At 38.9% G+C, this 27,427-nt stretch overlaps 1 protein-coding gene and 1 long non-coding RNA gene across 7 annotated transcripts in view; one reads left to right on the forward strand and one right to left on the reverse strand.

Moving 5' to 3' along the window:
• The window catches only part of LOC148686352 (uncharacterized), a 33,141-nt gene extending 19,194 nt beyond the window's left edge, over positions 1 to 13,947 (reverse strand). Inside the window, exons 1-2 of the long non-coding RNA XR_015949129.1 lie at positions 13,691 to 13,947; positions 4,245 to 4,320 (exon numbers count right to left, since the gene is read on the reverse strand). This is a non-coding gene — a long non-coding RNA (uncharacterized LOC148686352). The remainder of the gene's footprint in view (positions 1 to 4,244; positions 4,321 to 13,690) is intronic.
• Positions 13,948 to 14,084: 137 nt separating this feature from the next.
• Positions 14,085 to 27,427, forward strand: part of ESRRG (estrogen related receptor gamma) — a 210,962-nt gene continuing 197,619 nt past the window's right edge. Inside the window, exons 1-2 of one of the 6 annotated variants that reach the window (XM_035111330.3) lie at positions 14,085 to 14,310; positions 22,062 to 22,138. In XM_035111330.3, coding sequence (XP_034967221.1) covers positions 22,065 to 22,138 — 74 coding nt within the window. In that variant the 5' untranslated portion in view covers positions 14,085 to 14,310; positions 22,062 to 22,064. Of the gene's footprint in view, positions 14,315 to 22,061; positions 22,139 to 27,427 lie in introns of all 6 variants that reach the window. The other 5 variants (XM_088666684.1, XM_035111336.3, XM_035111345.3 and 2 more) reach the window with 5 other exon arrangements.

Genomic DNA, 27,427 nt, shown 5'->3' on the forward strand with positions numbered 1-27,427 from the left:
TATTTTTTAATTAGCCACAGGTTAAAGAAAAGGCTGTCTGAAAGAAAACGTATCTCTCTCACAAGATGCCTTGATTTTTATGTGGTGCTGTTTTTAACTCCCTCATCCAGTGCAACATAAACAGCTCAGACTAAATTGGGAGCATCTCTGCACCACACTGTTTGACAAATATATTTTTGGTAAAACTGGTTTGGCCCTTTCATTGTTTGCTATATAGCAAGCATCGGATACAGAATTGGTATGCATTCAAACTAGAGATAGGACTGTAGCCAGGTTTTTATTATATATATTGCACAGGTCAGGCCTATTAACCACAGAATAATAGCAAGTCAGTGATCTAAGGGGGAGCTCTTCAGCTGGGATGGACTAACCTAACTGAGGTCAGGAGCTAGACCCCTGCACTTCCAAGTGTAGCAGTAGCCTGATTTGCAAGTGTGTCTACTGGGAAAATAAACGAGCCGAGCTGTGTAAGCTAGGAAAAAAGGCAAGGCGTTCTTTTCATCTTGAATCTCTGTTTTCGTAGTGGCTGAAGACAAAAAAAAATTCTGATTTGCTTTAAGTACTTGACTTCATCTAGAAACTCTTAATTCAATCACTTGTTTTGAAGGAACATGATATACAAGGAACTAATTCAATAAGACTTTCAGAATTTATTTAGATAGTTACTGAAAGAGAAATCATTCTTGTTTTACTGCTGAATGTATTATTGAGTAAAGACGTCATGATTTCAAAATATATATATAAATGGTACAAAAGGAAATGGACAATCAAGTATTACCAAAATGTTTTGTTGTCCTTTTGTTAATGCCTTGTCTGATGGCATCATATTATATTTGCATTTTTAAAAAGCAGTCTGACCCTAAAGTCTGAAGTGTTTTTACAATTACCAGTACTTCGAAGATCACAGCTGATGTTCTGGTGAGATATTTCACACCATGGGCCTGGTACTGAAGAAACATTTATTTAGCCTTAAGTTTGATAGGGGGAGCATTAAAATTAGATGTGCAGTGGAAGCTCTGGTGGTGGTTCTCACATCTAATGAGATTTGTGGGGCGGGGGGGGCATGGGCAGGCTTTCTTTGTAGTGCCCCCCCCACCATTGGAATGACCTACTCTCTGAGGTATCTCTCACCATGACATTGATGTTGTTTCAGCAGCAGGCACATCTCTTTTCTCAGGATTTTCGGAAGGAGGTATAGCGGGCATTTCTGTTGCTGCAGCTACAGTAATTGTAACTGAAATTGTAATCTGTATTGCTTACTTGATTTTATTGCTTAATTTTGGTTTAGAATGCACATATTTCTGACATGGGACTTGTGGGTAAAGGGTTTGTTAAAAAAGCACATTTTCTATTAAAGCAACTTTTTCCTTTCGCTGCTTTGAGGTGCTGAGTCACTCCCTTGTGTCACTGTAAGGAGAGTAGCTTCAGGAAGAGTCCAAGATTTCACAAGAAAGTTTCGTCACAGAGGCTGCAGTGCTTCTGCCTTCGATTGATGTTTCTTGAAAACTGAAGGGTATCATGAATTTTTCCTTTGTTGCTTACATAAAACTTAATGTGCATTAAGAACATAAGAACCTGCTGGATCAGGCCAATGGCTTGTGTAATTCAGCATCCTGTTCTCAATAGTGGTCAACTAGAATCCTGTGGGAAGTCTGCAAGCAGCACGTGGGTACAGCTCATTCCATCTCTAGTCACACACACTCAAACAACCCCCCCCCATATTATCTTTTTTAAAATAGTATTGCTTCATAATTTTTTCCTCTGGAGATGCCATATTTGAAATGAATTGAGTTTTCTATTAAAGGCTCCAGTGATAATTTCCTGCCCGACTAAGTTGTACTGTACTGGAGATTATTTTTATACATTTCAAGTGGAAAAACACATACTGTATTTTCCTCACTTATATGATTATCTAATTCTGTATTTTATATGTACTGTATACTAAAGATCAGCACCATCTCTATAGCTACTTCGGCAGAAGACTAAAGACATACATTTAATAGTCAGTCTCCAGTTATGTACATGAAGAGTATGCAAGGTTGGGGCAGGGGAATTCAAACCCAATCTGATAGGTGAAAGGTGACAAAGCTTAGGAGGAGCCAGTTTCAATTAATTACAGAGATATTAAGTCAAAGATAAGTACTGCAGGTGAGGAGAGTATTGAAAGAAAAAGAGACGTTAAGGCAAGACAATAGGATCTTTGACATGTAGCTGCCCCTGCTGACAGACTGAGGCTGCTGTGCAGACAGCAGATTGGGTTGTTATAAAAGGTAGGGGGAAACAGAATTTTGGAATATTGTTTATCATGGGGAAGCTACTACTTGCATTATCTGCCTCAGGTGCCAAAGTGTATTGGAGTGGTCCTAGGTTACATTCAGACTAGCAAGGGATACAGAGTCTATATTTGCGGATGCGGTATCAACTGTGTAACAAGGGATCAATATTTTGATATTAACTGTTGCATAATAATTTTCCAGTTTCACAAGATGGTGTACATCTTGATCATTCCTTGCTTTCAGGTGTTCATTGGGCTATTTTTAAGCTACATTTAATTGTTTTTATTAGTAGCACAGAAATTTAGTAGCTTTTTTGCATATTTTCTATTAGCTACGTAAAACTATTTCCACTAGCAGCTCCCCTGTCAGAAGGAAAAAAGAAACAATTGTTTTCCAGAAGCCATTTCTTCATATTAAGAATGAGAAAAACTGGAGACTTTTTTCAAATTAGCAGGTGTATGACTTAGTCTGGTAAGAAAGGGAGTATAAGTATTTATATATTACAGAGCAAACTCTGTTGACTGGTGCTGAATAATTGTATAGGCCTAACTGACTGATCAAGGGATGCAGGTGGCGCTGTGGGTTAAACCACAGAGCCTAGGGCTTGCTGATCAGAAGGTTGGCGGTTCGAATCCCCGCAACGGGGTGAGCTCCTGTTGCTCGGTCCCAGCTCCTGCCAACCTAGCAGTTCAAAAGCACGTCAAAGTGCAAGTAGATAAATAGGTACCGCTCCGGCAGGAAGGTAAATGGTGTTTCCATGGGCTGCTCTGGTTTGCCAGAAGCAGCTTTGTCATGCTGGCCACATGACGTGGAAGCTGTATGCCGGCTCCCTCGGCCAATAATGCGAGATGAGTCGGTCACGACTGGACCTAATGGTTAGGGGTCCCCTTACCTTTACCTTTTAACTGACTGATCAGTAGAAATGAACAATAATGTCTAGCTGCAGAAAGATCACATTTAAGATTATACTGCCCAGGTTAGTGCAAATGTGCAAGCTACCAGGGAGGAGGTGGCTGCTGCACAACTCCCAGTTCATTTTGTAGCTGCGCTGCAGCTTGCTTACTATTTTGTCTGAACCTGGGCTTGTGGTTTAGCTCTCCCAGATGAACCATGAGCCACAAGTCTAGAAAAGAACCTTGGTTACAGCTGGATGGAAATCACGAGCCTGAGTTTGGATGACATGCTAAGTCAATGCATGGCTTAGCTCAGTGCTGCACAGCAGCACAACAGCTGTGATCTCTTGACAAGAGCCCACATGCTCTGCATTTGCACTAAGCCATAATATATGCACTAAGCACAACTATGTAGATTGTAGCACCATTTGTGTTCAACACAGCTGAAAAATCCTGAGTTAAAATATATTATTTCCCTTTAAAAGTTCTTGTTATCATCAGGTGGTATAGTTCCTGTAAAAAAAACACATGAATAATGTATTCTGCTCATAGCTGCCAAGTTATCCCTTTTTTAAAGGGATTTTCCCTTATGCTGAATAGGCTTCCTCCCAAGAAAAGGGAAAACTTGGCAGCTATGATTCTGCTTGAAATCTGTATGGTCATAACTCTGTTGGGGGTAGGGATACTGTTAAGTAGCAATCCTATAAACATTCACCTGGGTGTAAGACTCACTGAAGTAAATAGAGCTTGTATCTGAGTAGGCAGGAATGCTATTACACTCGAATCCTACAATGGCTTAGGCTGCAATCCTAACCCATTTACGGTGACTGGACCTAACCGTCAGGGGTCCCTTTATTTTTACCTTTAAGCCCTCCTGAATTAAATAAGACTTCTGAGTAGGTATGCTTAGGATTGGACTATTAATTCCTACAGCCACAGCTTCATAAGGGTTAGGTGACTTGATTTTTAAAAATGTCAATCTTCATGCTCATGGCCAGTATTCTAAGTAGCAGATCAGAGGCTGATAGGATTAGTATAGGTTGACACAACCCAGAACAGTAAATGTAGCACTGACCTCAAATAGTTGGTACTTCTTCCTTTAGATGTTTTATTCATTAATTAGTTGCACTTAATCATGTTATAACAAAATTCTGTTGATAAATAAAATAGTATTAAAATCACAAACCCATTTAAAATATCAATCAGTAATCAGCACAACTGTAAAACTAAACCAATAATAAAAGCAAACAGCAAAACAAGGAATCATATTTTCTGCACCACTTCTGCTTTAATGCTCTTTTAAAAGAATCCGATAAGTTTTGTCCAGTTTAGACAATACAGTAATGCTAAACAAAAGTTTAGCACTTTGTGAATGAGCCTGAACAAAGTGTTGGGCTAGCATGCTCCTCCTACATTGCAGGGAGGAAATGTTCCGCCCCGTTTAATTTCACTTTCACATTCCAGTTTAGACCTATGTTCTAACCAGGCATTCCAGTTTAAAACAAACTGGGTCCAATTTAATAAGTCAGCTTCCTAATTCATGGTTTGAATTTGGCTTATTGCAAAACTGATCAGGGTTTGCTTTAAAGGATTGCTGGTTCAAAGCAAAGTTTCTTTAAAAGTGAATCAAAACTAGGCAGAAGTCTTCCTCCTGGCCATGCACTAGGACGACAGGAGGACAGATAAACCTGATAATTTCATTGGGGTCATTGAGGCTCTTTCACATAGTTCTAAACCCTAGTTTAGTGTTTTGTGCTACTATGTCCCCATATTAGCCATGATAGCGATTTCAAGGAAGTATATTTCTGAGGAATTATACCAGAGGAATTATACCAGAAAGATATGGAGGTCTCGTACACCTCAGGTAGTGTGGTTGCTGACCTTGAGCCAGACATCTTGGAGAGTGAAGTCAAATGGGCCTTAGAAAGCATTGCTAATAACAAGGCCAGTGGAAGTGATGATATTCCAGCTGAACTGTTTAAAATTTTAAAAGATGATGCTGTTAAGGTGCTACACCCAATATGCCAGCAAGTTTGGAAAACTCAGCAATGGCCAGAGGATTGGAGAAGATCAGTCTACATCCCGATTCCAAAGAAGGGCAGTGCCAAAGAATGCTCCAACTACCGCACAATTGCCCTCATTTCACACGCTAGCAAGGTTATGCTTAAAATTCTACAAGGCAGGCTTAGGCAGTATGTGGACCGAGAACTCCCAGAAGTGCAAGCTGGATTTCGAAGGGGCAGAGGAACCAGAGACCAAATAGCAAACATGCGCTGGATTATGGAGAAAGCTAGAGAGTTCCAGAAAAACGTCTACTTCTGCTTCATTGACTATGCAAAAGCCTTTGACTGTGTCGACCACAGCAAACTATGGCAAGTTCTTAAAGAAATGGGAGTGCCTGATCACCTCATCTGTCTCCTGAGAAATCTCTATGTGGGACAAGAAGCTACAGTTAGAACTGGATATGGAACAACTGATTGGTTCAAAATTGGGAAAGGAGTACGACAAGGTTGTATATTGTCTCCCTGCTTATTTAACTTATATGCAGAATTCATCATGCGAAAGGCTGGACTAGATGAATCCCAAGCCGGAATTAAGATTGCTGGAAGAAATATCAACAACCTCAGATATGCAGATGACACAACCTTGATGGCAGAAAGCGAGGAGGAATTAAAGAACCTTTTAATGAGGGTGAAAGAGGAGAGCGCAAAATATGGTCTGAAGCTCAACATCAAAAAAACCAAGATCATGGCCACTGGTCCCATCACCTCCTGGCAAATAGAAGGGGAAGAAATGGAGGCAGTGAGAGATTTTACTTTCTTGGGCTCCTTGATCACTGCAGATGGTGACAGCAGTCACGAAATTAAAAGACGCCTGCTTCTTGGGAGAAAAGCAATGACAAACCTAGACAGCATCTTAAAAAGCAGAGACATCACCTTGCCGACAAAGGTCCGTATAGTTAAAGCTATGGTTTTCCCAGTAGTGATGTATGGAAGTGAGAGTTGGACCATAAAGAAGGCTGATCGCCGAAGAATTGATGCTTTTGAATTATGGTGCTGGAGGAGACTCTTGAGAGTCCCATGGACTGCAAGAAGATCAAACCAATCCATTCTTAAGGAAATCAGCCCTGAGTGCTCCCTGGAAGGACAGATCGTGAAGCTGAGGCTCCAATACTTTGGCCACCTCATGAGAAGAGAAGAATCCTTGGAAAAGACCCTGATGTTGGGAAAGATTGAGGGCACTAGGAGAAGGGGACGACAGAGGACAAGATGGTTGGACAGTGTTCTCGAAGCTACGAACATGAGTTTGACCAAACTGCGGGAGGCAGTGCAAGACAGGAGTGCCTGGCGTGCTCTGGTCCATGGGGTCACGAAGAGTCGGACACGACTAAACGACTAAACAATATTTCTGAACTTTGGGGACATACAATGCCCTGCTTATTGGCTTCCTAGAGTGAGACCTCCAGGTATATGATGGTATAAAAATTCAAGTAATAATGATGATGATGATGATGATGTGGCTGGCTACTGCTGCAGATTGGATGGATCCTTGGCCTGACTGAGCAAAGCTCTTATCACATTCTTGCAACACCAAATTATTTGTAGGGGGAACTTTGTTCATTGCATATTCTTCATAAAAAAATTGGTTCTAGGGCCAGAATCATAGGGCCGGGTAGGATATAAAGTTGTCAGTATAAGCAGTCTTAAGTATATGATGGAAAGATAGGGTACATTTTAATAATACTTTTATTTATAGTATGTACATAAAATGACCGTAATAATCTTTGGCATGTGGTGGGTCTGGAGAATGAGCTCATGTTATCCATTACAATGCACTGCAATACTGCAAGGTTAATAATTCTGGTTTCCATTGTTATTCCAAGATATAGAAATGGGCCAAATAATACATGTCACGTGTGTGTATCATTCACGCCACTAACGGTGGTAAGCACACATGATCCTGAGATCTACCGGGTGTAAAATATTAATGCAGTAGTCAGTGTTTGAGCTGCTGACCCTGCCACAACAATGGATCATTGGATCAAATGAATGGATCAAAAAAATAAACAAATATCCATTGGAACTCCATCTAAACATAGATATAATAATGCCTAACTTGCATTATATCTTAACGTGTTAGCTTGAAATGAAATTTTACAGAAAGCAAAATAAAGATCCTCATATTTAACATGTCATGGTGGGAGAATGAATATATATCTTTTTGCCTTTACACAGTACAGGCCATTTTTCTTTTTGTCAATATTTATTGCAGCTAAATATTAAAATGTGAATATCATGCCCTTCCTACTTCTAGGTGTTGCTCATTAATGAGTTGCTTTTGGAACATGTCTCTGATGCCAGTCAGACCATTTTTAAAGGATATTGAAGTAAGGTTCTTTTCTCTAGCAAGTGGCTGATCATGCTAAGGCTGCACTATTCAGCAATTCAACACACTCCGACTGCTTGTTAATCAGGAGACGTGAAAAGAACAAAAGAAGAAATAAGAGGTTACAAATGCTGTTTATTAGAATTATATTTTACATTGTGATTTCAACTCATGAAACAGGATGATTGGATGACACAGGGCTTAATATTTGGAACCGGGAGTGGAAGGTGGGTGAAATTGGTTCCGGTTTGATCCCAGTGACTCTGGCTTATTGGGAAATGGGAATAGCACGTTTGTATGCAGTTAAAAACATGTTCCGTAAATCTTTTCAGTTGCCCATTCCCTGGGTGTCGCAATAGATTAAGTCACTATGTGATGATATGACACCGCCATCACTCGTCTTCCTGGGATATTGCTAGAGGCAACAACAAACCTGTGTCTTTGGCACATGTGAAGAAATTTAGCGCTTCAGGGGTTAAATTACACAGGCTCCCCCGTGGATCAGCTTATGCTTGGACAGTAATAATAGCAATAACATTAATAATATAAATGCCAGAGAAAAGTGAATAGAGGGGGAGAGAAAGGAGAGAAAGATGGGCAAAGGTATTCAGAGGGAAAACAAACCCTGGCAGGCTACAAATGATGGGCTTTGCATGGCAGGTGTAGCAGCCAGAAGTCAGATTTCATAAGGCCGCCGCTAAATGCACATATACTAACACATATTACTGTGGCTTTGGAGATGGTTAGTGTCTTTGAGTGTGTTTGTGTGCGTGCGTGTGTGTGCTGTCGCTTCAGGCCATGATATCCTAGGGCAGTGTAACAAGCAATTCGTGTCAGCTCACGGTAAAGATTATTGGTGTTTTCACTGGGGAAATATTTGCACTCCATCTTCTTTTCTATTTTTAGTGCCTGGAGCTTCCATTTAGGTAGGAAGCTGTGGAGAAAGGAGTTGGGGGAGGGAGATCTATCTGATCTTGTCCCACAATTGGTCAGAGTTACAATCCTAATCTTATTTTAGGATGGGTGTTGATGCCTGCTTGTTTTCTGTGAGACCTTTTTCGTTTTGTGGACTGGTAGCTTTTAAATATTAGTTTAGATATAGGGGAAGGAGTGAGCTATTGCTTTCTCTTCGAACGCAGTGTCTTTGAAGAATAAAAGGGTAACTCAAACAGAATAGTGTGGCGACTTATTTCTACAAGAAGCACCACAGTCCTAATAAGGAGCAGCAATTTATTGTCTGGGAAGGAAAGCAATATGAATTTGTCCCCTTCAGAATTGTTGTTTATCATAATCATCTTTCTAGTGAAAAGCCTAATTTGCTCTTTCTATACGAATATTTTAAGTGTGATTATCATAATATCACAGCGGCTGAGATTGTCCAAAATGCAACACTGACCTTGAGCGTACTTCTCCATTTAGCATGTGGTGCTTTAACATTCAGGAAACAACATACCTTCAACCTGCTTATTAATGTATAATCTGAAAACGTTAACTCTTGCTCTCTGATACATGCCACACAGATTCTTGAATTCTTTCAGTATTCCATGAAACAGCATGTGGTATTTTACCAGTGTAAATATGTATAAGATTTTTCAAGATTTCTACTGGGAATACTTCATAACTAAAGTAAGGTTTCCCCATGGCACTGCACTAGTTTACGATTTAATTTTTACTGACATTCCACCAGTCATATTATTAGCTTCACAAAATGAAAGTGAAATAATCCTGTATTAATTAAACAGAGTGACTGAATTCCCTCAGTCATCTTCTCCTTGGCTGCTTGAGACAGTAACACTGTGTGGTTCTCTGAGGAAACATGTGCTAGAAAAAGAGTTTGATGGACTATTGAGGGGAGATATAGGTAATGCATTTTTAACTATACTGTGTTTTTTTCAAGGTACTGCCTGCCCCATGAGGATTTCAATAGAGATTTTAAGTTGAACGGGGGGGGGGGGGAGAGAGAGAATCACTTTATACCTACCTATGTACTAATGTAAACAAACAGGGCCTAGCCCTAAAGAATTGTGGATGTAGGACATTTGTTGTGGTCAGTCAGTTAGACTGCATATATTATATTGAGATATAATTGTTATGACTTCTTACTGAAGAAACTTTCTGCTCCACCCCCCCCCCCCTGAGTTTATATAAGGAAAAGGAACGTTGGTGCTTGTATTTGAAAGCATATTCTAATACAGCTTGTCTAAAATCCAGGCAGGGTGATCATTACTTCTGCTAAATATAAATGAAAGTGCCTGACGGTTTTAAAGTAGTAATCTACTACCATTTGCTCAAGTGTATATAAGCATGCAAAAAAAATCCAGTGAGAAAGCTTGTCACTTGCGCTCTGTGTGTGTTATTTGTTGTTGTTGTTGTGTGTGTGTGTGTGAGAGAGAGAGAGAGAGAGGGGCGGGGGTGGGCAGGGGATTATATTGTATCCAGGGATGTGCTATACTGTACTTCCTGAGGAAGAGTCGGAAAGACAAATTGCAAAACAGTTTCTAACACCTCAGTGCTAATTACTTTTAGCTGAAATCAGCAACATTTGCTTCAAATAAGTGAATGCAGGATTGGTGTTTGTAAAATGAAGAAGCTATGGTGCAAAGACTTCCAAGACAGGAGTGTAGCCTGCAAAGGGCCTATTACACAGAACCACTATTTAAAATTTAGCATTTCCTGACATTTTTCTATCTAATTTGAAAAGCTAAAATTTATCTATTTTCAATCTGTTCAGAAAGCTAGATATAGCAAACCTGTTACTCTGACGGGATCATGATCAATTTCAGACATCCAGGACGAACATTTAACCACCTTTAATTTAAATTTAATTGAAAGAATGATGAGATTTGTTGGTGTGGAAACAGTGTATATGGAAGTATGGGGGTATATAATGCCCTTTATATGACTTAGGGTGCAAAGCAATAATTGTAATATGCATGGCAGACACAGATTTCCTCCCCATATTTTTTTCTCTCCTGTGTTCATTTTGAGTAAATATGTGCTTGGCACAATTAACTATGCTGCTTCTGCAAAGTGCCATTGAGTCTTTACTTCAGTAGCCTTGAGGTAGCTGTGGTTTAGGAGTCGGGCAATTTGGATGCAATGAGATGTCTGTAGCACTTAAGTGTGAAGGCGCTTAAAGATGTACAGTACTCTTCATGGGAATAATTATACACACAGAGGGGATGTGAAGATGTAGACAGTGCTCAGCAGTGCTCATTGACTGGTGCAGATACTCATGACAGCTTCTCTCACCCTCCTAGCCTTGTTTCCATTACTATTGCTTTTGTGGATTCCTTGAGGTAAGATTTTTACACTAGAGCATTTGATTTAGCATGTGCATATATGTGTAAAGCAGGGAGAGAGAGAGAGAGGGGAGCACACTCCTGATTTTGATTTTCTGTGATTTAGACATTATGTAATAAGAATTTGCTGTGATTATATTTCCACATGCAATTAGAAAGCATCTTTAATAAAACAAGCGTTTTTAGAGTGTGCTGTAGTATCTGGTAGGTTGCCTAATTTATTTCTTCATTTTATTAGAATAACTGAACTGTAAACTGGTGTGCCCAAGTTCAAGAATGCAGTTGAAATTCCAGGCCCAGGTCTAGTCGAGGTGACATTTTGAATCCCAGGGGAGAAGGCCAACTGCCTTTCATGAATGCATAAATTATAATGCTACGGCTGTAGTCTTCTAAGCAGCAGCACCATCAGCAAAGACAGATGCTTGCAAGGTGTCTGGTGGAAAGATAGCAATAGTTAATTTGGTGATGCGGAGGGGAAGCGCAAGATGACATGGGCATGAAAAAGGATAGCGGAAACTATGTGGACATGAAAAGCTTAGCAGATGGAAAAGTACAGCACAAAATAAAACAGTAGCCCAAATAAAATATGAAGTATTTTTTTTTATTCCCTAATGATGATTTAATGAACATGATGCCATATTCCAGCAAATAATTTTTGCTTATGAACAGAGCTTTGCAGACTAGGATCTATATGACGCTTGAACAAAGCTGCGCATTCAACAAGACTTTCAAACTCTTGTGCCAGAACAGCGATTGAAATTTTATCTGAATTAAAAGAGTGGATATCCATGTGTATAGGAATGTGTTTTGATATTGATTACATATAAATTATACAGAATCAAAAGAAATCTGCTACAAACAAGTCATTTATTCTATTAAAATATTTTTAGGAAGGTGTGCTGCACTCAAATTGCACCTATTATTTTTTTGCTTGTTTAGTGAAATCTGTGAAGTGATTGGGTAGGATGCATCCCAGAGTATTTTTAATTCACTGCTCAGATCCAAAATTTACATCTTAATTAGAGTCTACATTTAGCAACATAGGCAGCTTAAAGTTACTGTTAATTATGTTTTTACTACTGTATCTGCTTTTCTGTAGTGGTGAGACCCCCAATTATGCTGTGTGGATTCTTGATTCCTAAATGTGTGTGTGTGTGTGTGTGTCCCCATATGTATCGGAAAGCAGGTTTTCAACTCTACATGGGATAAATATATTGTATACTGTTAAGTTGCTCAGCAAAACAAAGAGATGCAAATATTTCCATTGCACTTACATATATGTCTTCGTCTGTCATCTTACTTTGGCAAAAGCCGTCAAATAGATTTGGAGACAGCTGTTGTAATCTCATTTGTGAAGGGCATTAATGCATTCTGAGGGTGTGCACTGATTTGTTTTGATCTAAAAGATTATGCCATTTGCATCACAGAGTGCTTCAGTCAAAAAAAGTGCCAAGCAATACAACTGAATTTGTATTTAAAAAAGTATTTCCTATGATTGTAACAATTGTTTCATCATGATATATTGGAATTATTTTATTCAGCAGGTAGATGGAATCAATTCTTGCTCTGAAAACAGATAATTAATATGACAGTTATGCCACATATATTAACGAAGACTCCGTATTAGGACAAACTTGTGTTCTCGTTTATTTTGGGGGGTACTTGTAAAATGGTATTTTGATTAACAATATCTGGAATTTTGTGTCCATTTATTTGCATTAAATCGGTTTGTTCAGTGAAGAATGTCAGCAGCTTTGATGTGCTATAGCTAAGGGTAGTGAATTGGGGGTTGGATAATTCCGCCAGTACACATGTGAATAATGCAATACATTTGCTTCCACATTGAATATATTCTTGAAGTTTTTGTGCAAGTTTGTACATAGGTAGCTGAGGCACAAATAGTTATCAGACCATTGCATTTTAGCGGGCACAGCTGGATATAGTGCATGTTTTTTGCCAGAACTGAATCTGCTGACTTCAATGAGACATATGACCAAGTTACTGCATATAGGTATGAAGCCTTAGCTCTGCTGAAGAGCCTAATCTGCATTATTTGAAAGTAAGTTTCCTTGAAATCAATAAGACTCAAATTCAACTAAAGACAGTTAATACTTATAGAAGATATTGATCAATAAAATACCTCTTATTATTTCACGGTGATGGCAAAACATTCTATCCACAACTGCATGGTCTAGTTTCTGTGCAAATACTGTTGAAAGTTATGCATTCAATTCTCTTCAGTTGAACCCTGACACTTTTTCACAGTGATGAAAATACAAGCACTGCTAATCTTATTTGTTTACAAAAGTCAACAATGCAGAATGATAGCATATAGACCCCTTAACTCAAGAGTTTAGAAATGTAGAATAGAATTTAAGTGAATCATATGAAGGGGGAGAAATTAACAGTTCAATTTCATCCATGTTTATTTATAAGTAAACATGCTTAGGATTTCAGATGACATACAAATTCCTCAACATGTTTACTCGGCAGTAAACCCCAGCGAGTCAACTGAAACTTATTTCAGAGTATGCATTCATGTAGCCAATCCATGTTTACTCAGAAGTCAGTCCCACGAAGTTACCTGGGAGCTTTCTTCCTGCAAAGGAAGCGCGCTGTAAGGCTGCAATCCTATACACGCTGAGGCGGAGCTGGGAAACAAGCAAACCCTGTGCAACTCCGGAGCGGCTGCCTTCCGAGAAAGCATGCATAGGATGGGGCAGCGAGCAGCACTGCTAATCGGTCACAACGCGAGATCGCAAAACAAAACAGAAAACACGGACAGCCAACAATGCAATGGAAAAAAAGAGAACGGCAGCGCGAAACTTAATACCTTCTGATGAAATCTTCACCAAAGGAACTGAGGCTTGCAACTCCTCCCTGCCAAACTGTCTTTTAAGAAGCAGAAAGCATTTGGTCACCCTAAGGAGTTAAATCTAGAGTTAAGACAGAGCCGTGCTTTGGAAGCCCTTTTGAAAACGCTGCATCGTTTATATCTGCGCGTTCTCACTTGTCGGTTATTATTATTTCTTCTCCCTCGGCCTCCCCCCGCCCTTCCTCTCCCCGGTCCTTTCCCCGGTCCCTCCGCCCGTCTCTACCTGCCGAGCTCCGCTCAATCTGTGCAGCCTCTGCTCTCGCCGGCGCTGATTGGCTGACGCCCTACCAATCCGGTCTCTGTCTGGGCCAGTGGGACTGCATATGTAAAGCCCTACTTCATATTTATAAGCTCCAATCGGGGCTTTAAGTCCTTGATTAGGAGAGTGTGAGAGCTTTTGGTCCCAACTGGCTGTGCCTATAGGCTTGTCACCAGGAGAACATTTGTGTTAATTGCACTGTGCTGTGTCAAGGAAACTTTGATTTATAGCTGGGGTGCACAAATAATGGTTGCCGAGCGCACATGGATTCGGTAGAACTTTGCCTTCCTGAATCTTTTTCCTTGCACTACGAAGAAGAGTAGGTACCTTTCTTCTTATTTCCCCCTTCCTTTCCTCTTTTTTATGTTATTTAAAAAAACCAACCCTCTTCCCACTTTTATTCCCCCCTCCCCCAAGAACCGGGGCGTGGGGAGAGAATAATAATAACAATAATATTAGAACGCTGAATGCTAGCGTTGTTTCAGGTAATGCTTTCCGGGTTCTGCGTGCATGATTGGGGCTGCTTGTGTCTTGCGTCTTTTGTGCCCGGCTTTATCTGCTAATTCAGTAAGTGGGAGAATTGTTCTCTCTCTCTCCAATGTTACCTTTTGAGTCGCAACGCAAGCGGTGCGACTGTCAAAGAAGGGGGGTGGGTGAGGGAAGCACCCCCCCTCCCAAAACAGCTGTGTGAGTGACAGTCACTTCTTATTCAGGTACTAAGAATAGGCACTTGGCACAAATGCAGAGTGAATTGTCTAAATAGACATTTCAGAAAGACACATTTGTTTCCCTCTCCCCCCTCCCCCCCTCCCCAACGGAGTTTAAGAAGGACGTATTCTGAGAACAGGATTTAAATATTTAGGACCTTTTCAGTTAGATATTTTGATCTTTCTGGTGTTTATAGCTATGTATAGTTAGGAGGGGGAGCCAGCCCAACTGTTTAATCCCACTTTAAGGATAGTGCTCTGTAATTAAGTAGAACGTAACGTTCCAGTCATTTAGTGACAAATCGGTCTATTAAGGAGCAGAGGAAGGGTGTGTGCATGTGGCACTTCCTGAGCCAGTATTTTGTTTCAATTGGAATATAGGTTTTTTTGTGTTTTTTTTAAAAAAATATTAATAATTTCTGCAATTGGTACTATTAAATTATTTATCACACACAATAAAGTACTGTAGATGCTTTGTGTATTCAGTACAGTTAACATACCTCTTAAAGGCACATAGTTTAATGCATGTTTTCTCAGCTCTTATCGGAGAGCAGAGCAAAGACTGGGGAGATTCCAAATGCAAATTTGACAACCTAGAACTTGGAGAGCTTGTAAACTTAATTCCCGGCTAAATAACTACGCACTGTGGAAGCTGTCAGTTGACTCAGCCCTGGACAGAATGCATAGCGTGGCTGTACTAGGAAGTGTCAGTGTGTTGTGGGTACATGCCCACTAGCTGTCCATAGTGTCTGCATATTATTTTGGTGAGTTGCAATTAAGTCAGAATTGTGTGGGTTTCTTAAAGTGCTTTGGACGTTCAGAAATAATATAGACAATAAAAGAGCTTGCCAGTCGGAAACTGGTATGGTGTACGTGGGGGTGGTGAGAGGCAGGATTCCTCGTTCACCTGCAGAAGAAGGTAAATAAACAGTAGTAGCATGCTCACTGAGATATGGTTTATAGATCAGTACTCAGTAAGTTGATGTACAATGTGGTCTAAAATGTCTTAATCTGTGCATAAGTGCAGTTGTCACTGTTCCAAGTTGAGGTGGGTGGTTTTCTTTGGTGGGGGAAGTAGGAGGAGGAGAGATTCTAAAGTTAGGACGATGTTCTTTTTTTAAGGAGCTTTCTTGAATTTACCTTCTTAGAGCTAATTTGAATGATTAGTTTTGATAAGCCGCTTAAAGTAGATGCATTTAAATGAAATCGGGGCACGTGTCTTTTTGGCTCTGGTGGAAGATTCAAACTATTCTCTCTCCCCACCACACCACCACAATTAGCACTCTTCTCTCCCCCCCACCCCCGCCTCTGTTAAAAGTCTTCCAGATGCAAGGCTAGGTGGATCTGTGGTTTCGTGGGCAGGCAGAACTCTAATGCACTGCAACACATCTGTCTCTATGTCTCAATTAATAAACCACACCGCCTTACTTGCTATTAATATTGCCAGTAATTGTATTTTTTGTTTTGTGGCATATAATGCAGACCAAACTACAAAGGCAGCTCAGAGATTAAATAAAAGTAGTTGACTACTTCTAGAGCTTGCACTTTATTGAGTGTGTATTGTGGTGGTGGGGAGGGAAGCCAGGCTAAAAACTGACAGAACATTTGGGAAGCGCATAGACATCTGCCTTACTGACATTAGGTATGCTTTGATATCTGGCTAGCGCATGTTAAAGAATGCAAAAACTTAAAGCCAGCTGCAACCCTTGCTTTTGCCTTTTCAGCAAAAGCTGTAATACTAATAATTTCAAATAGCAGTTAATCATGGAACAGATGCAACAAATATATTTTTCTGATTTACGCATGTGTTTGTCACTTTAATTGTTCTAAATGAAACGGTGTGCTCATAATACAAAATCTCAAACCTCTGATTAAAATGTAACATTGACTAAAGGATTAAAGAGCGGACTTAATTTTACTGACTGTTTTAACAGTTGTCACAGCTGTTGGAAGAAGGAAAGGCAATTGAAACACTCCAAAAAAGGGGAGGGGGAGGAACTAGCTTAGTAAATTTAAACATGATCGCCGAATGCCAGGCATAGAGAGGCAAATAGATTTGTGACTTCAGAAATCTTCTCTGAGCTGTGCACGTTTACCTCTGTAGCTCTGTCCATTTCATGAATTTGAACCCTCGACCTCTTCCACACTTCCTCCATTAAAATGCAACAGTACTGAAATGAGGCACAGCTAAAGTGAATGTCACAGTATACATTATTTTAGAAACCAACTTGTTTTGTAGTAAATGTGATAAGCCAAGAACTGAAACTTAGGATGGATGGCTAAAATTTCAATAGTGAACACTGGCGCTGGAATAGGGAGACCAAAGATAGTTGAGTGCTTAGAAAGATTGTTTACAGTTTTTACTGTCAAAAACAGTATAAATTTGAGAGCTACTTTGCTGGAGTCTTCATTTTCTTCTTCATCAATATCACTTATTTAATTGTGTGCTACTTCCTGCCTCCTTTTATTGCATAGCTCTTATTTCTAGTAAAATTTGATCTGGGAAATCTATGCGATATTTGCTGTGGGGGAGGGGCAGCTGATAATTAATAAGAAGAAAGTTAATGCTCCTTATTATGATTGCAAGGGTAGACTTCTTGAGGTGGGGGCTGCCTATATCATGGATGTGATAAATATCCTATAAATAAGAACACATCATCTGTGGGTAAGAACACTATATGTGTATGTGTATTAATATAATAGGGCAGTATGTGTGGGGAAGAAACCTAGAGAACACTGTCCCCTAAATTTAAATACAACAAGGTGTAAGCATTCCTACTGATTAAATGAGAATAAGGGTATGGCTTTTCCTATTCATTTCTTACACGTCTACCCAAATGGGCCTTGTCATACACTCCCTTACTATATTTTCCAAATTTGGATTTCTGCCTTTTCTGCAAGTTTTTACAGCTGTCATAGAGTGCAAAGAGCTGGTGCTGAAATGGCTGTCTGACAGCTTTTTATTTGCTGGGCCTGACCTTTTTTCCCTTTTTTTCCAGTGGTGGTTGCTCCTTTTAATGTGTTTATGGTTCTACTCTTTTATTTACTGAGCCTGGTGTGTTGCAGCAGTAATTAACCTGTGTTATTAGCAAAGCCCTTGTGAATATCCATTAATTCTCTTGAATGGATGATCATCCCCCCACTGTTATCCCCCCCCCCACTTTCTCCCCAAAGGTTTGCTGTCCCATTTTAAAGCAATTCTTAGCTTAAGACTTTTTTTGTAGATTTACTTTGGAAATAATTTATATTATGGTTGCATAACTAATACTCTTGATTAGTTGTTTTAAATACACTTAAAAAGTGTGAAGAGGGATGGATCTCATCACATTATTCTTCTCTTCTTCTGGCAACAATAGAAACAAACCTATTCTGTTCAAGAGCTTTTTTTGTGCTTTTTTTTTGGCGAAGGATGATGGTTCAGAAGATGACTTCTGTGGGTTTTATCTGATTTGAAGTTACCTTGGGTATCACTTTGGGAATTTAAAGAAAGGAAAAACATATTAAGCCTGCTTTGGGGGGGGGGGGAATACTTCCGCTTGGACTGCTGAGGAAAGATAAGGACCGCCTCATTAGCCAAGCCCTACTTTTGCAATTAATTTCAGAATGCATGGCACTATACATCAAACATAGAAGGTAACTTGTCTGTGATTGTTTTTAGACAATTCCTGAAACCCCTTCCCATTTTAAGGCAAAGGCTAGTATTTTGTGCAATCTTAGGTTAATAACATGATGCTACATTCTATTTTCTTTCTTTTTTATTAGCAGTATGGTTAGATAGTCTGGCAAACTTCCTGGTATTGAACATTTCTGATGCACAGTGACCTTTGGCTTTGGTATCGCTGCAAAAGCGTATAGAAATGAACACCAATATTTATTGACACTCTTCAAAGCAATGGCCCTTTATGAATATTCTTGTTATCCTATTATGAGTCAGTAAACATGCTGAATGTAAGAAATATGGGATAAATAAGAAACATGGGAGAGCATCTCTCTAGAAGTTTAAAGCAACTCTTTATATTACGTATGCCTTGGACTCATAACACATTCATTGGGGACAGAAACAATAAACATTGGTATCTGCCTAGTGCCTCTCTAGCCTTAGCAAACTCTCAGGAGGAAATCTGTGATTATGCTGGGCTGGTTTGGTTTTTATCTCTTTTACATCCAGTGGCCTTGTATTAAATTGTCATTGTCCTAAAGCACATGAGAGAGAAATGAATTGCACTTCTCGACATGCTCTGACAGTGAAATATTTAGCTTCTCTGTCTCCAATCATACTCATGTGTATATGTTTGATAGTGCTGGAATGACAACCAGCAGTCTCCTGTAGTCTGAGATCCACATTTTACATATTCTCCACATTTTGGGGGAGGAATCACTCTCTCGTTTTCTTTCTTTCTTTCTTTCTTTCTTTCTTTCTTTCTTTCTTTCTTTCTTTCTTTCTTTCTTTCTTTCTTTCCATATCCAGTTACACTTGGCTAAGGCATATCAGTGTTTATTTACATTGATATTAAAAAAAATCATGTTTTTATCACAGCTGATAATGGCTGAATAGGCACATAGGCGCCAGCCTTATGTGTTTACATCTTAGATTATGTACATTGTAATTGTATTTGCACCTTGTATACAGTATACATAAGCAAAATCTTTTGAAATTTGAATTTGTTATCTTGAAGAAAGAAACTCACTAAATAACAATGTAGATATTAGATTGTTTAGACTTTTTGTTGGCTGATGCGTTCCTTTGGATATGCAGTCAGCTGCTGTTATTTTCTCCTTCATATTTCTGTGCAACAGAAGATACCATAATACAGTTCTCTGAACTTCTACGTTCATCAGTTGTAACAGATAGGATTTTTATGTTTGCATTCCCAAGGCAGGACTGATTGCATAACTCTTCTGACATATGGTCAATTTTATATTAAAAGTATTACTCCCCAAATAGAAAATTAAACTATTTTAATGTAAACTTCTATATGTTGCATAGACCTTTTCATTTTATTTATGCTTCTATTCTAAATGTTTTCTGTTGAGCTCAGATGCTCTTAGAAGATTTTTTTTTAAATCCTTTATAGGAGTTTGCTCTAATTGCTCCAAATTTTATAATAATCAGACACAACGGATTCTAAAAATGTAATTGTTTTGCTCTCCAAAGTAACTTGTGTCATTCTTGCATAATGATACATGCCTGAAGACTAAATCCTCCTAAGAAGCTGCAATCCTTTAAAAATATGCATATTATTAAGCTCAATTTATTTCAGCGGGACATACTGGTGAATAATAGGACTTAAGATGGCAACATAGCCTTATTTGATCATGTAGTATATAGAACTCAATGCAATTATGCTGTGTTCTTTCCTTTCCTATTGTGAAACATTTATTCTCTCCAGACAGAGCAGGTTAGTAGTTAAAACAGGCTACTCTATAAAAATTAGTTACCATATTTTAAAATGCTTTTTAAATTTTATGAAAGAAAACTTTTGCCTAGAATCCCCCTCCCTTTCAAAACACTTGCTTTATCCCATCACCAATTATTGCATCATAAAAGGTGCTTTTTTAAAAAGGAACTGTCTCCTTTTTTGCATATCTGGGTCATAAGTTCTTGTTGCTCAAAATGTTGAATTGAATTTTCCTTTTTTACTCTAAGGGCTGTATTAAAAATTATGCCTCTAAAAGGAGAGCAGATAGCTGTCATGCTAAAATGTACATCATTAAAGACTGTACATAAATGACAGTCTTTAATGAAAGCAGGTGTTGCTTTTTAAAAAGTTTTCTTTCTCTCCCACCTTCCCACAAATGAACTAATGCATATATTATTGTTTTAAAGAACTGTGTATATTTTACACATATTTTAAAATACAATAGCAATTTACAAAAGCCAAGTCTTATTTTCTCCCTCCTTTATAACTGGCAAAAGGTATTTTCTTCAGTAACTGTAAATCTGAAATTTGCTAATCATCTAAATAATAAAATTCATATAGTACTGAAACTAAAGCTTAAAATACAAATTAAGTATTTTAAAAGTATCAGTTCCTGGAAGTCAAATTTGTAAGTTTAGATCAAACGATCTTGCTGTGCTCGTGTAGTGGAAGGCTGCTGATTTGCTCCATCACCTGCAGGCCTCCTTTCTTCCCAAAATCTACTTAGGAGAGTTCCCTCTGGAACCAGTTTTGCAGGGCAAGGGGGATGCAAAAGGGGGGAGGGAGATAACCACCCTCCCCAGCCCAATGAGGGAAAGTGTTTTCCACTTGAGCAGTGGAGGAATCTTTGGGTACCCTCCACTAAAATAAGCGCAACTAGCCTTGCGAATTATGATAGAAAACAATGGTAAAACAAAAATCCACATAGACCTCTTTCTCAGCCTTATTAGTTTGCACGCTGCTGTCTCACTTATTCCTCTGTGTCTTTTCATGTTTTGAGTGAGACAAAAGTGCACATCTCCTTTTCATCATTTTGATTGGAACTACATACCATATGTAATGTGTTTTGGCAGCACTTACCTAGCCAAAGAAAACAAATTAATATTAGCCATGCTGAGGGGCATCCGAAGTATCACAGATGTGTCGATTTAGCTTTGCTCCACCACACACCCTTTCCTTAAACAACTGGTCAAGCTGTCGCAAGATGTTGCATGGGCTACAAAGTGATTTTAATAGGTGTGATCAGATGTTGATGGCTGTGGCTAGTTAGAATGAGAACATGTTGCCAATCTGTGGATGCTTGTTTTCAAACCCACATAGCAAAAATTGTGTGGAGCGCCAGCCAGAAACAAGATGACCTCAGTTCAAACTTTATCTCCTTAAAAGCATACAGATGTACAGTCAGTAACAAATATAATGGATAAAAGACACATAAAGTGAAGTGGGCTTGCCCAAGAGCAATAGTTAAATTCCTTCCCTTATAAAGATGCAAGTAGATGAGAGCATAATGTGTGGCGGGGGGGGGGGGGAGAACAAGATGGCTTTTTCAACGCTATCTGCTCTTACACCCTGGGTTTCTGTTCCTCTCTTTCCTTATAGTTTGTCAGCAACAATAGTATTGGAGAAAACGTCTACTATTTTCTGCAATGTTTTGTTTTTCTTTGCATTTCTATATCCTACCAACAATAGTGAATAAAATATTAATATCATACGCGATGGAACATGGCTGTTCATTGCATTCAGACTGCTGTTTGAAATAACATTCAGTTTATGTCTTAAGTTGTTAGAAAGCAAGGACTGACCTTTATATATGGGTGTGCAGTTGCCTTTTTTATTTGTTTGCAAGACTTTTCTTCTACGTATTGTAATTACTTGGGGTTTTCTGCAGGTTTTAGTTTGATTCTTAAGTTAAAGGTTCTTCTTTTTTCCTTAAATATTCCCAGGTGATGTCAGATGAAAAGGGTATTATGGCTGAAATATACACCAGAGGAATTCATTTTGGCAAGCCTGGTCCATGTAGGTTAGTGAACCAACAAATAAATAATTTGCTTTGTTTGTTTAAAGTTAAGACAGGGCGGGGGGAACATAATAAGGAGGTGGAGCATCCAAAATTGGGAAATATATAATGGTAGATTTGGAAAGGTGGTGAATGTCAACATGCAAATAAATGTATTGACTGATAACGAACACTATACAGTATTTACACAGCAAAAATATATTTTCCAGGTTAGCAGTTTAAATATTCTAATAACAAATAATTGTTCCATAAGTCACTTATTCTGACAGCAGTCATCTCCCTTGAGGGGATGATCATATGTTCTGAAACAGCATGAAAGTCTGTTTCTTTTACATTATATTTTCCCGGAAATAGTAGAGGTGGAAGATGGGACTTCCAGTATCTGAAGGAAGATAACTAGGCACAGTATCATCACTATTAGAAAATGGTACAGGAGTTGTAGGGTCATATTAGCAAGAGCTGTGCATCCACTGCCACCAGTTTGCATTAGTATGAGTGACACCTGTCCCATCAATCAAGGGGACCATGGCTTCACAGATGGAGAAGCAACAATCGGCTGAATTACACACTTGGTTTAATTCATCTCATTGTTTTCCTACAAATCTAAAGGGTGCTCATTCTGCTTCTGGAGTTGAGGTAGAAGCACAAGATGGGCTCAGGTGTAGTATGTGCTTGTATTTTTCTGTTCTGCCAGAGGTATTAAGCAAAAGAAGCTGGGATGCATGGGATGGGGGGCAATCACACTCCACAGCTTTTGCCTTCTGTGGAGCAAGGAGTATGCACTTTGTAATCAAATTTAATATTAAGCATTTCGATTGCATATGCTCTCTCCATAGTTCAAGTGGTTGCTTTCTATGTTTACTAACAAACAATAAAAATGAATTAAAGGGAATTAGCAAGCCAAGAGCATGATAAAAAGCAATGCCTATAGAGAAAATGTGTGTTCAATGTCAAAGAAGACTCACGCACCATGAAATCATACCAGTATACTGGGATGCCATTATAATGAGGGACGTAGACCAGGGATGCTAATACCTAATGCCTCTTGTTCCAGGCCTCTTGTTGCCTTGCTGCCACTCACTTTTTGTCTGGTATGTTTCTGGCATGTTTTTATAGAGGGACCCTTTTCATGATTGCAGTTTGAGGATACACACTGCTGGCATTTTTGTGTCACCAATGTCAAGCAGTAAACCTGTGGCATGTTGAAATCAGTCAACAGTTCTTCGAAGATACAGCTTATGTTTGATTGTGTGTAAATACAGTTAGTTAGTTGGGTTTATCTGATAGCCTGGCAGAAAGAGAGAGAAGCAGGACAAACTGTTTTCAGTAACTGCGCTGTTCATACACCTGATAAGACTGAGAGTGCTTTCGGCTGCTGATATGCTTTGAATAAGGAAAGAATAATCACTTCCACTGGCACCAGCTTATCAGGAATGGAGCAAAATGCCAACACTTTTACATTAGCAAAAGTAAATGTTTTAGACATGTCATGCCTTTTTTCCATTTAAATTGAATAGTAGGGTGCTTGTGAGTATGCAGTAATGAAGGGGAGGACTTATTACCTTGACTAAAGTGCAGGTGAATATATTGAGAAAGAAGCCCTTGGCAACAACAACAGCTCTTTTGATAAGTGGACTACATCTATTTCAAGCGTTCTTCAGAAAATTTCAGCATCTTTATCCATTCTATTAAATGTGTGTCCTAATCTTAGCAGGGAGCACATACTTTATATTCTGACATAGCCATCATTGTTTTCAATAATGTGAGACCAGAAATTTAATCATTGCTATAATGTAGAGCTAAAAGTCATATAATATTGCGATCTTTCCCAATATAATTATTTTGTGGTGGTTTTTAAAGCAAAACAAAAGTCTTTTAGTTTATAAAAAAATAAAATGCAATGAAATAAAGAGAAGTATATAAGCAGCTGTCTAAAAAAATTAGTTTCCTACCATAATGTCAGGTCTAATGTAAATCCTATTGAGTTCAATGGGCCTTATTCCCAGATTAGTGCGTGTAGAACTGCAACCTTAAACTCTCAATATACGTATATTCAATACACGTATAGTGATATTAATACCATCACTTAAGTGGACAAAAACAACACATACTTGGTAAGACATTGTTTGAGATTTGACTCATTTTATATACAATTAATTAAAGTATATATAATATTTAGCATTACAAGCTGCTGTTTTAGTTGATCCTTTCAGTTGATCCTTAGGGAAGTATGTTGTTTTGAGGCTGTTCTAATATCATACTTTAAACATGATTATGCTTCTCTTCCTGTATGCAGATAACTTTGATGCGCTCAGGTTGATAAATGGTACTATAAACCACAGTTGATTGATTTGGGATTTTTATTCATTATCCTCATTGAGATCACTGTCGCCCATTTGTGTCAATAGCATTCGATTAATCGAGACACCCTTGTTCTGTACCTTTAACTGAGAGTGGAACTTTTAAGAGCAAAATGTTGACAAGCTGATAAATGGCCCCAACTGTTCTCGTTTCAATAGGCTTTTTGTATGGGCAAATATATATTTCATTGGCAAGTTTATTTTCACAATTTGAGACTTTCATTTAGAGGAAAGGTCTTCAGTTTAAGGTTTATCAAATTTTAGGTAAAGACAACTGGCTCCATTTGTGTGTAAAATAATTTAAGTACTTACTGGAGGCAAACTTCATGCTTTAAGAGCTGTTGCTCAGAGGTTTCATTCTTCTGCAAAGATGTCAACTGTAAATATAAAAATGCATCACTGAAAATGTAATGGTTTAAAGATTCAAACTGAAATAAAAATTTCTGCCTGGGGAAAACACTGCAATCAAAATAAAGTAGTCTTATCTCCTCCTGAAGCAGGCATATTTGGAAGCAGTGCTGGAAGGCAGCAGGGCACACCACTGTTTTCTTTCAGCCACTAATAACATTGCCTGGAAATCAACAATATTACTCCAAACCACAAATACTAAATTATCGGTAAGTTACTATTGCCAATGACGTGGATAAACGTGTAGCTGTACAGCCTTGCCCATGTCATTGAAGTATGATTAAACTGTTCTGAAATGGTAACTTTTGGGCTTTCAGAATGCCTTATTCTTTTAAAATCTCTGTGGTTTTTTTTAAAAAAAGTTGCAAAAGATTGTAAATTTTGTAATTGTAGGTCTGGAGTTTAAGCAGCAATCACAGCAGCAGAGATTTTTGGGTGTGTGATACATCCAAGTGTGCCTTCTGGAAACCTTTTATTTGACCCTCCCATCAGCTGTGTATGAGCTGATGGAAAGTTCACTGATTTCACTTTAAAAGGCTGGCTGGCTACAGATTAGACCATGGGATGAAAGGCTAGGAGCTGGCTTATGGCTTCTCTGTTGCTGCTGCTGCAGTGTGACTTGGAAAGAGGCTGCGCAGATACTGCTCTGCCCCCTGTGCAGACTACAGTAGAGACATTACATCAGGGATGATGACATAAGTCATCTGGTCTCCAGTCTGCAATGCCATGGACAGTGCGACTGCTGTGAAGTCAGTGCTCATCTACCTCAGGAAAAGAGGACCATGTGGAAGTAAGTGAGATGAAAGCAGCCCCATGGCTGCAGAAACAGGCTATATAGGCAACAGTCCTCAAAGGAGAAGGTCTAAAATTAGATGCTTGTCTCACTTTCCTGCGACTGTGGTCCTACAACTTGGAGAAGGGATGTAGCTCAGCGGTAAAGGACATTATTTGCATGTAAAGGACCTAGTTTTAGGAAAGGGTCGTAGCTTAGTGGTAGAGCACCAGCTTTGCATTCAGAAATTCCCAGGTTCATTCTCTGGCATTTCCCGCTAGAACTGGCAATATCCTTGTCTGAAACCCTGGAGATTTGCTAACAATCATTGTAGTTAATATTGAACTAAATGCACCAAGTAAAAGTGACTTTTGTAACTTCCTAAGTTTTGTGGCAAAGCATAGATGCAGGGATAAATAGGCTCCTATGCATTTATTCTTCAGTCTCAGGACAGTGCTCTTAACATGTGCTAGGCAGACATTAGGGTCAGATTTGACCGGGCCTCGTTAGCAGAGAGTAAATGGGCAAGATAGAACATCTATAGTAGCTACCAAGGTATTGCACAAATAATGGGCATAAAGGCTGTCACGAGAAAGAGCGAGAGAGCGCTGAGAAACAAATTGGTATGCTAAAGGTGGTATCTATCCAGTACTTAAAATATACTGTTTAGAGATGTAATGTTATTATAAAGTGGGGGGAAAGGAGATGTAATGTTACACTTTTTAGTGGAAGGGGTTGATGCTTGACAGGAAAATTATGTTTTCTTGTGGTATTGATTTAGGTTGCAATCTTAGGCATATTTACTAGGGAGGACCAACTGAAAAAAAACAAGATTTCCATGGGCCTGCACTGTTAAGTGCTTAAACTTATAAAGCTATATAAAATTTTGGCCTGTAGATCTATTTTCAATGGATCATGCTGAAGATGGGAGGTAATAATACTTTTAGTTCTCTGTGTGTATGTATGTGTTTGCAGGTTCCAGAAACTTACAGGGCTAGCTGAGAAGAATGGTCTCTTGATCGCGCATGTGGGCACACATATCACACTCTCTCCTCCTTACACTTTAAATGTCAGTGTTCTAATTGGCACTGAAAACGATTCCAATTTTTATGTGGGGTTTGCATATTTATAACACTGCATATTTATATGGGGTTTGCACTTTCAGTGCCATTCTTCATTCTTTATTCAAACCACCGCAAGCAAAATCAGAACTCATCCGGTTGAGTTGTATGCAAATGTCCTTACAAAAATTCCCTATAAGTAGGAGGGAATTTACTAAGTTTATATCTGGTAGAAATGTTCTTCTTGTCGCGGGTCAGAATGTATGTGGCCTTTACAACATGGGGGTAGATACTTAAGTTATTTTTCCTTATGTAGAATGGAATGTATACCAAATGTATTTAATTTTTTTATATATAATAGTAGCAAATATGTTGGTTTTTTTAGAAAAAGTTTTAAAAGGTATTTCGTTTTGCTGAAAAATGTGTGCAAGCCCCTACACACTATAGGAAAAGTACCTGAATGTGAATCATGGCGATTTTAGAAAGCTTTTAAAACTCAGATTAGCTTTTGTTTTGGGTTCAGTAGGGCGACTTTTGTTGATGGTCTAGGTGGGGTTAGCAGAGATTCACTTAAAGCAGCACAAGCCATAAACTATCGGCAGGCTACTAGTCGGTAGCAGGTGTGAACAACATAAAACAGGATTAACACTGAACCAAAGTGTGCACTAAAAACAGAAGCCCTGCCTTGCTT

The sequence above is a fragment of the Zootoca vivipara genome, chromosome 3, assembly GCF_965207765.1.
Source record: "Zootoca vivipara chromosome 3, rZooViv2.hap1.1, whole genome shotgun sequence".
In the NCBI taxonomy this organism is placed as follows: Eukaryota; Metazoa; Chordata; class Lepidosauria; order Squamata; family Lacertidae; genus Zootoca; species Zootoca vivipara.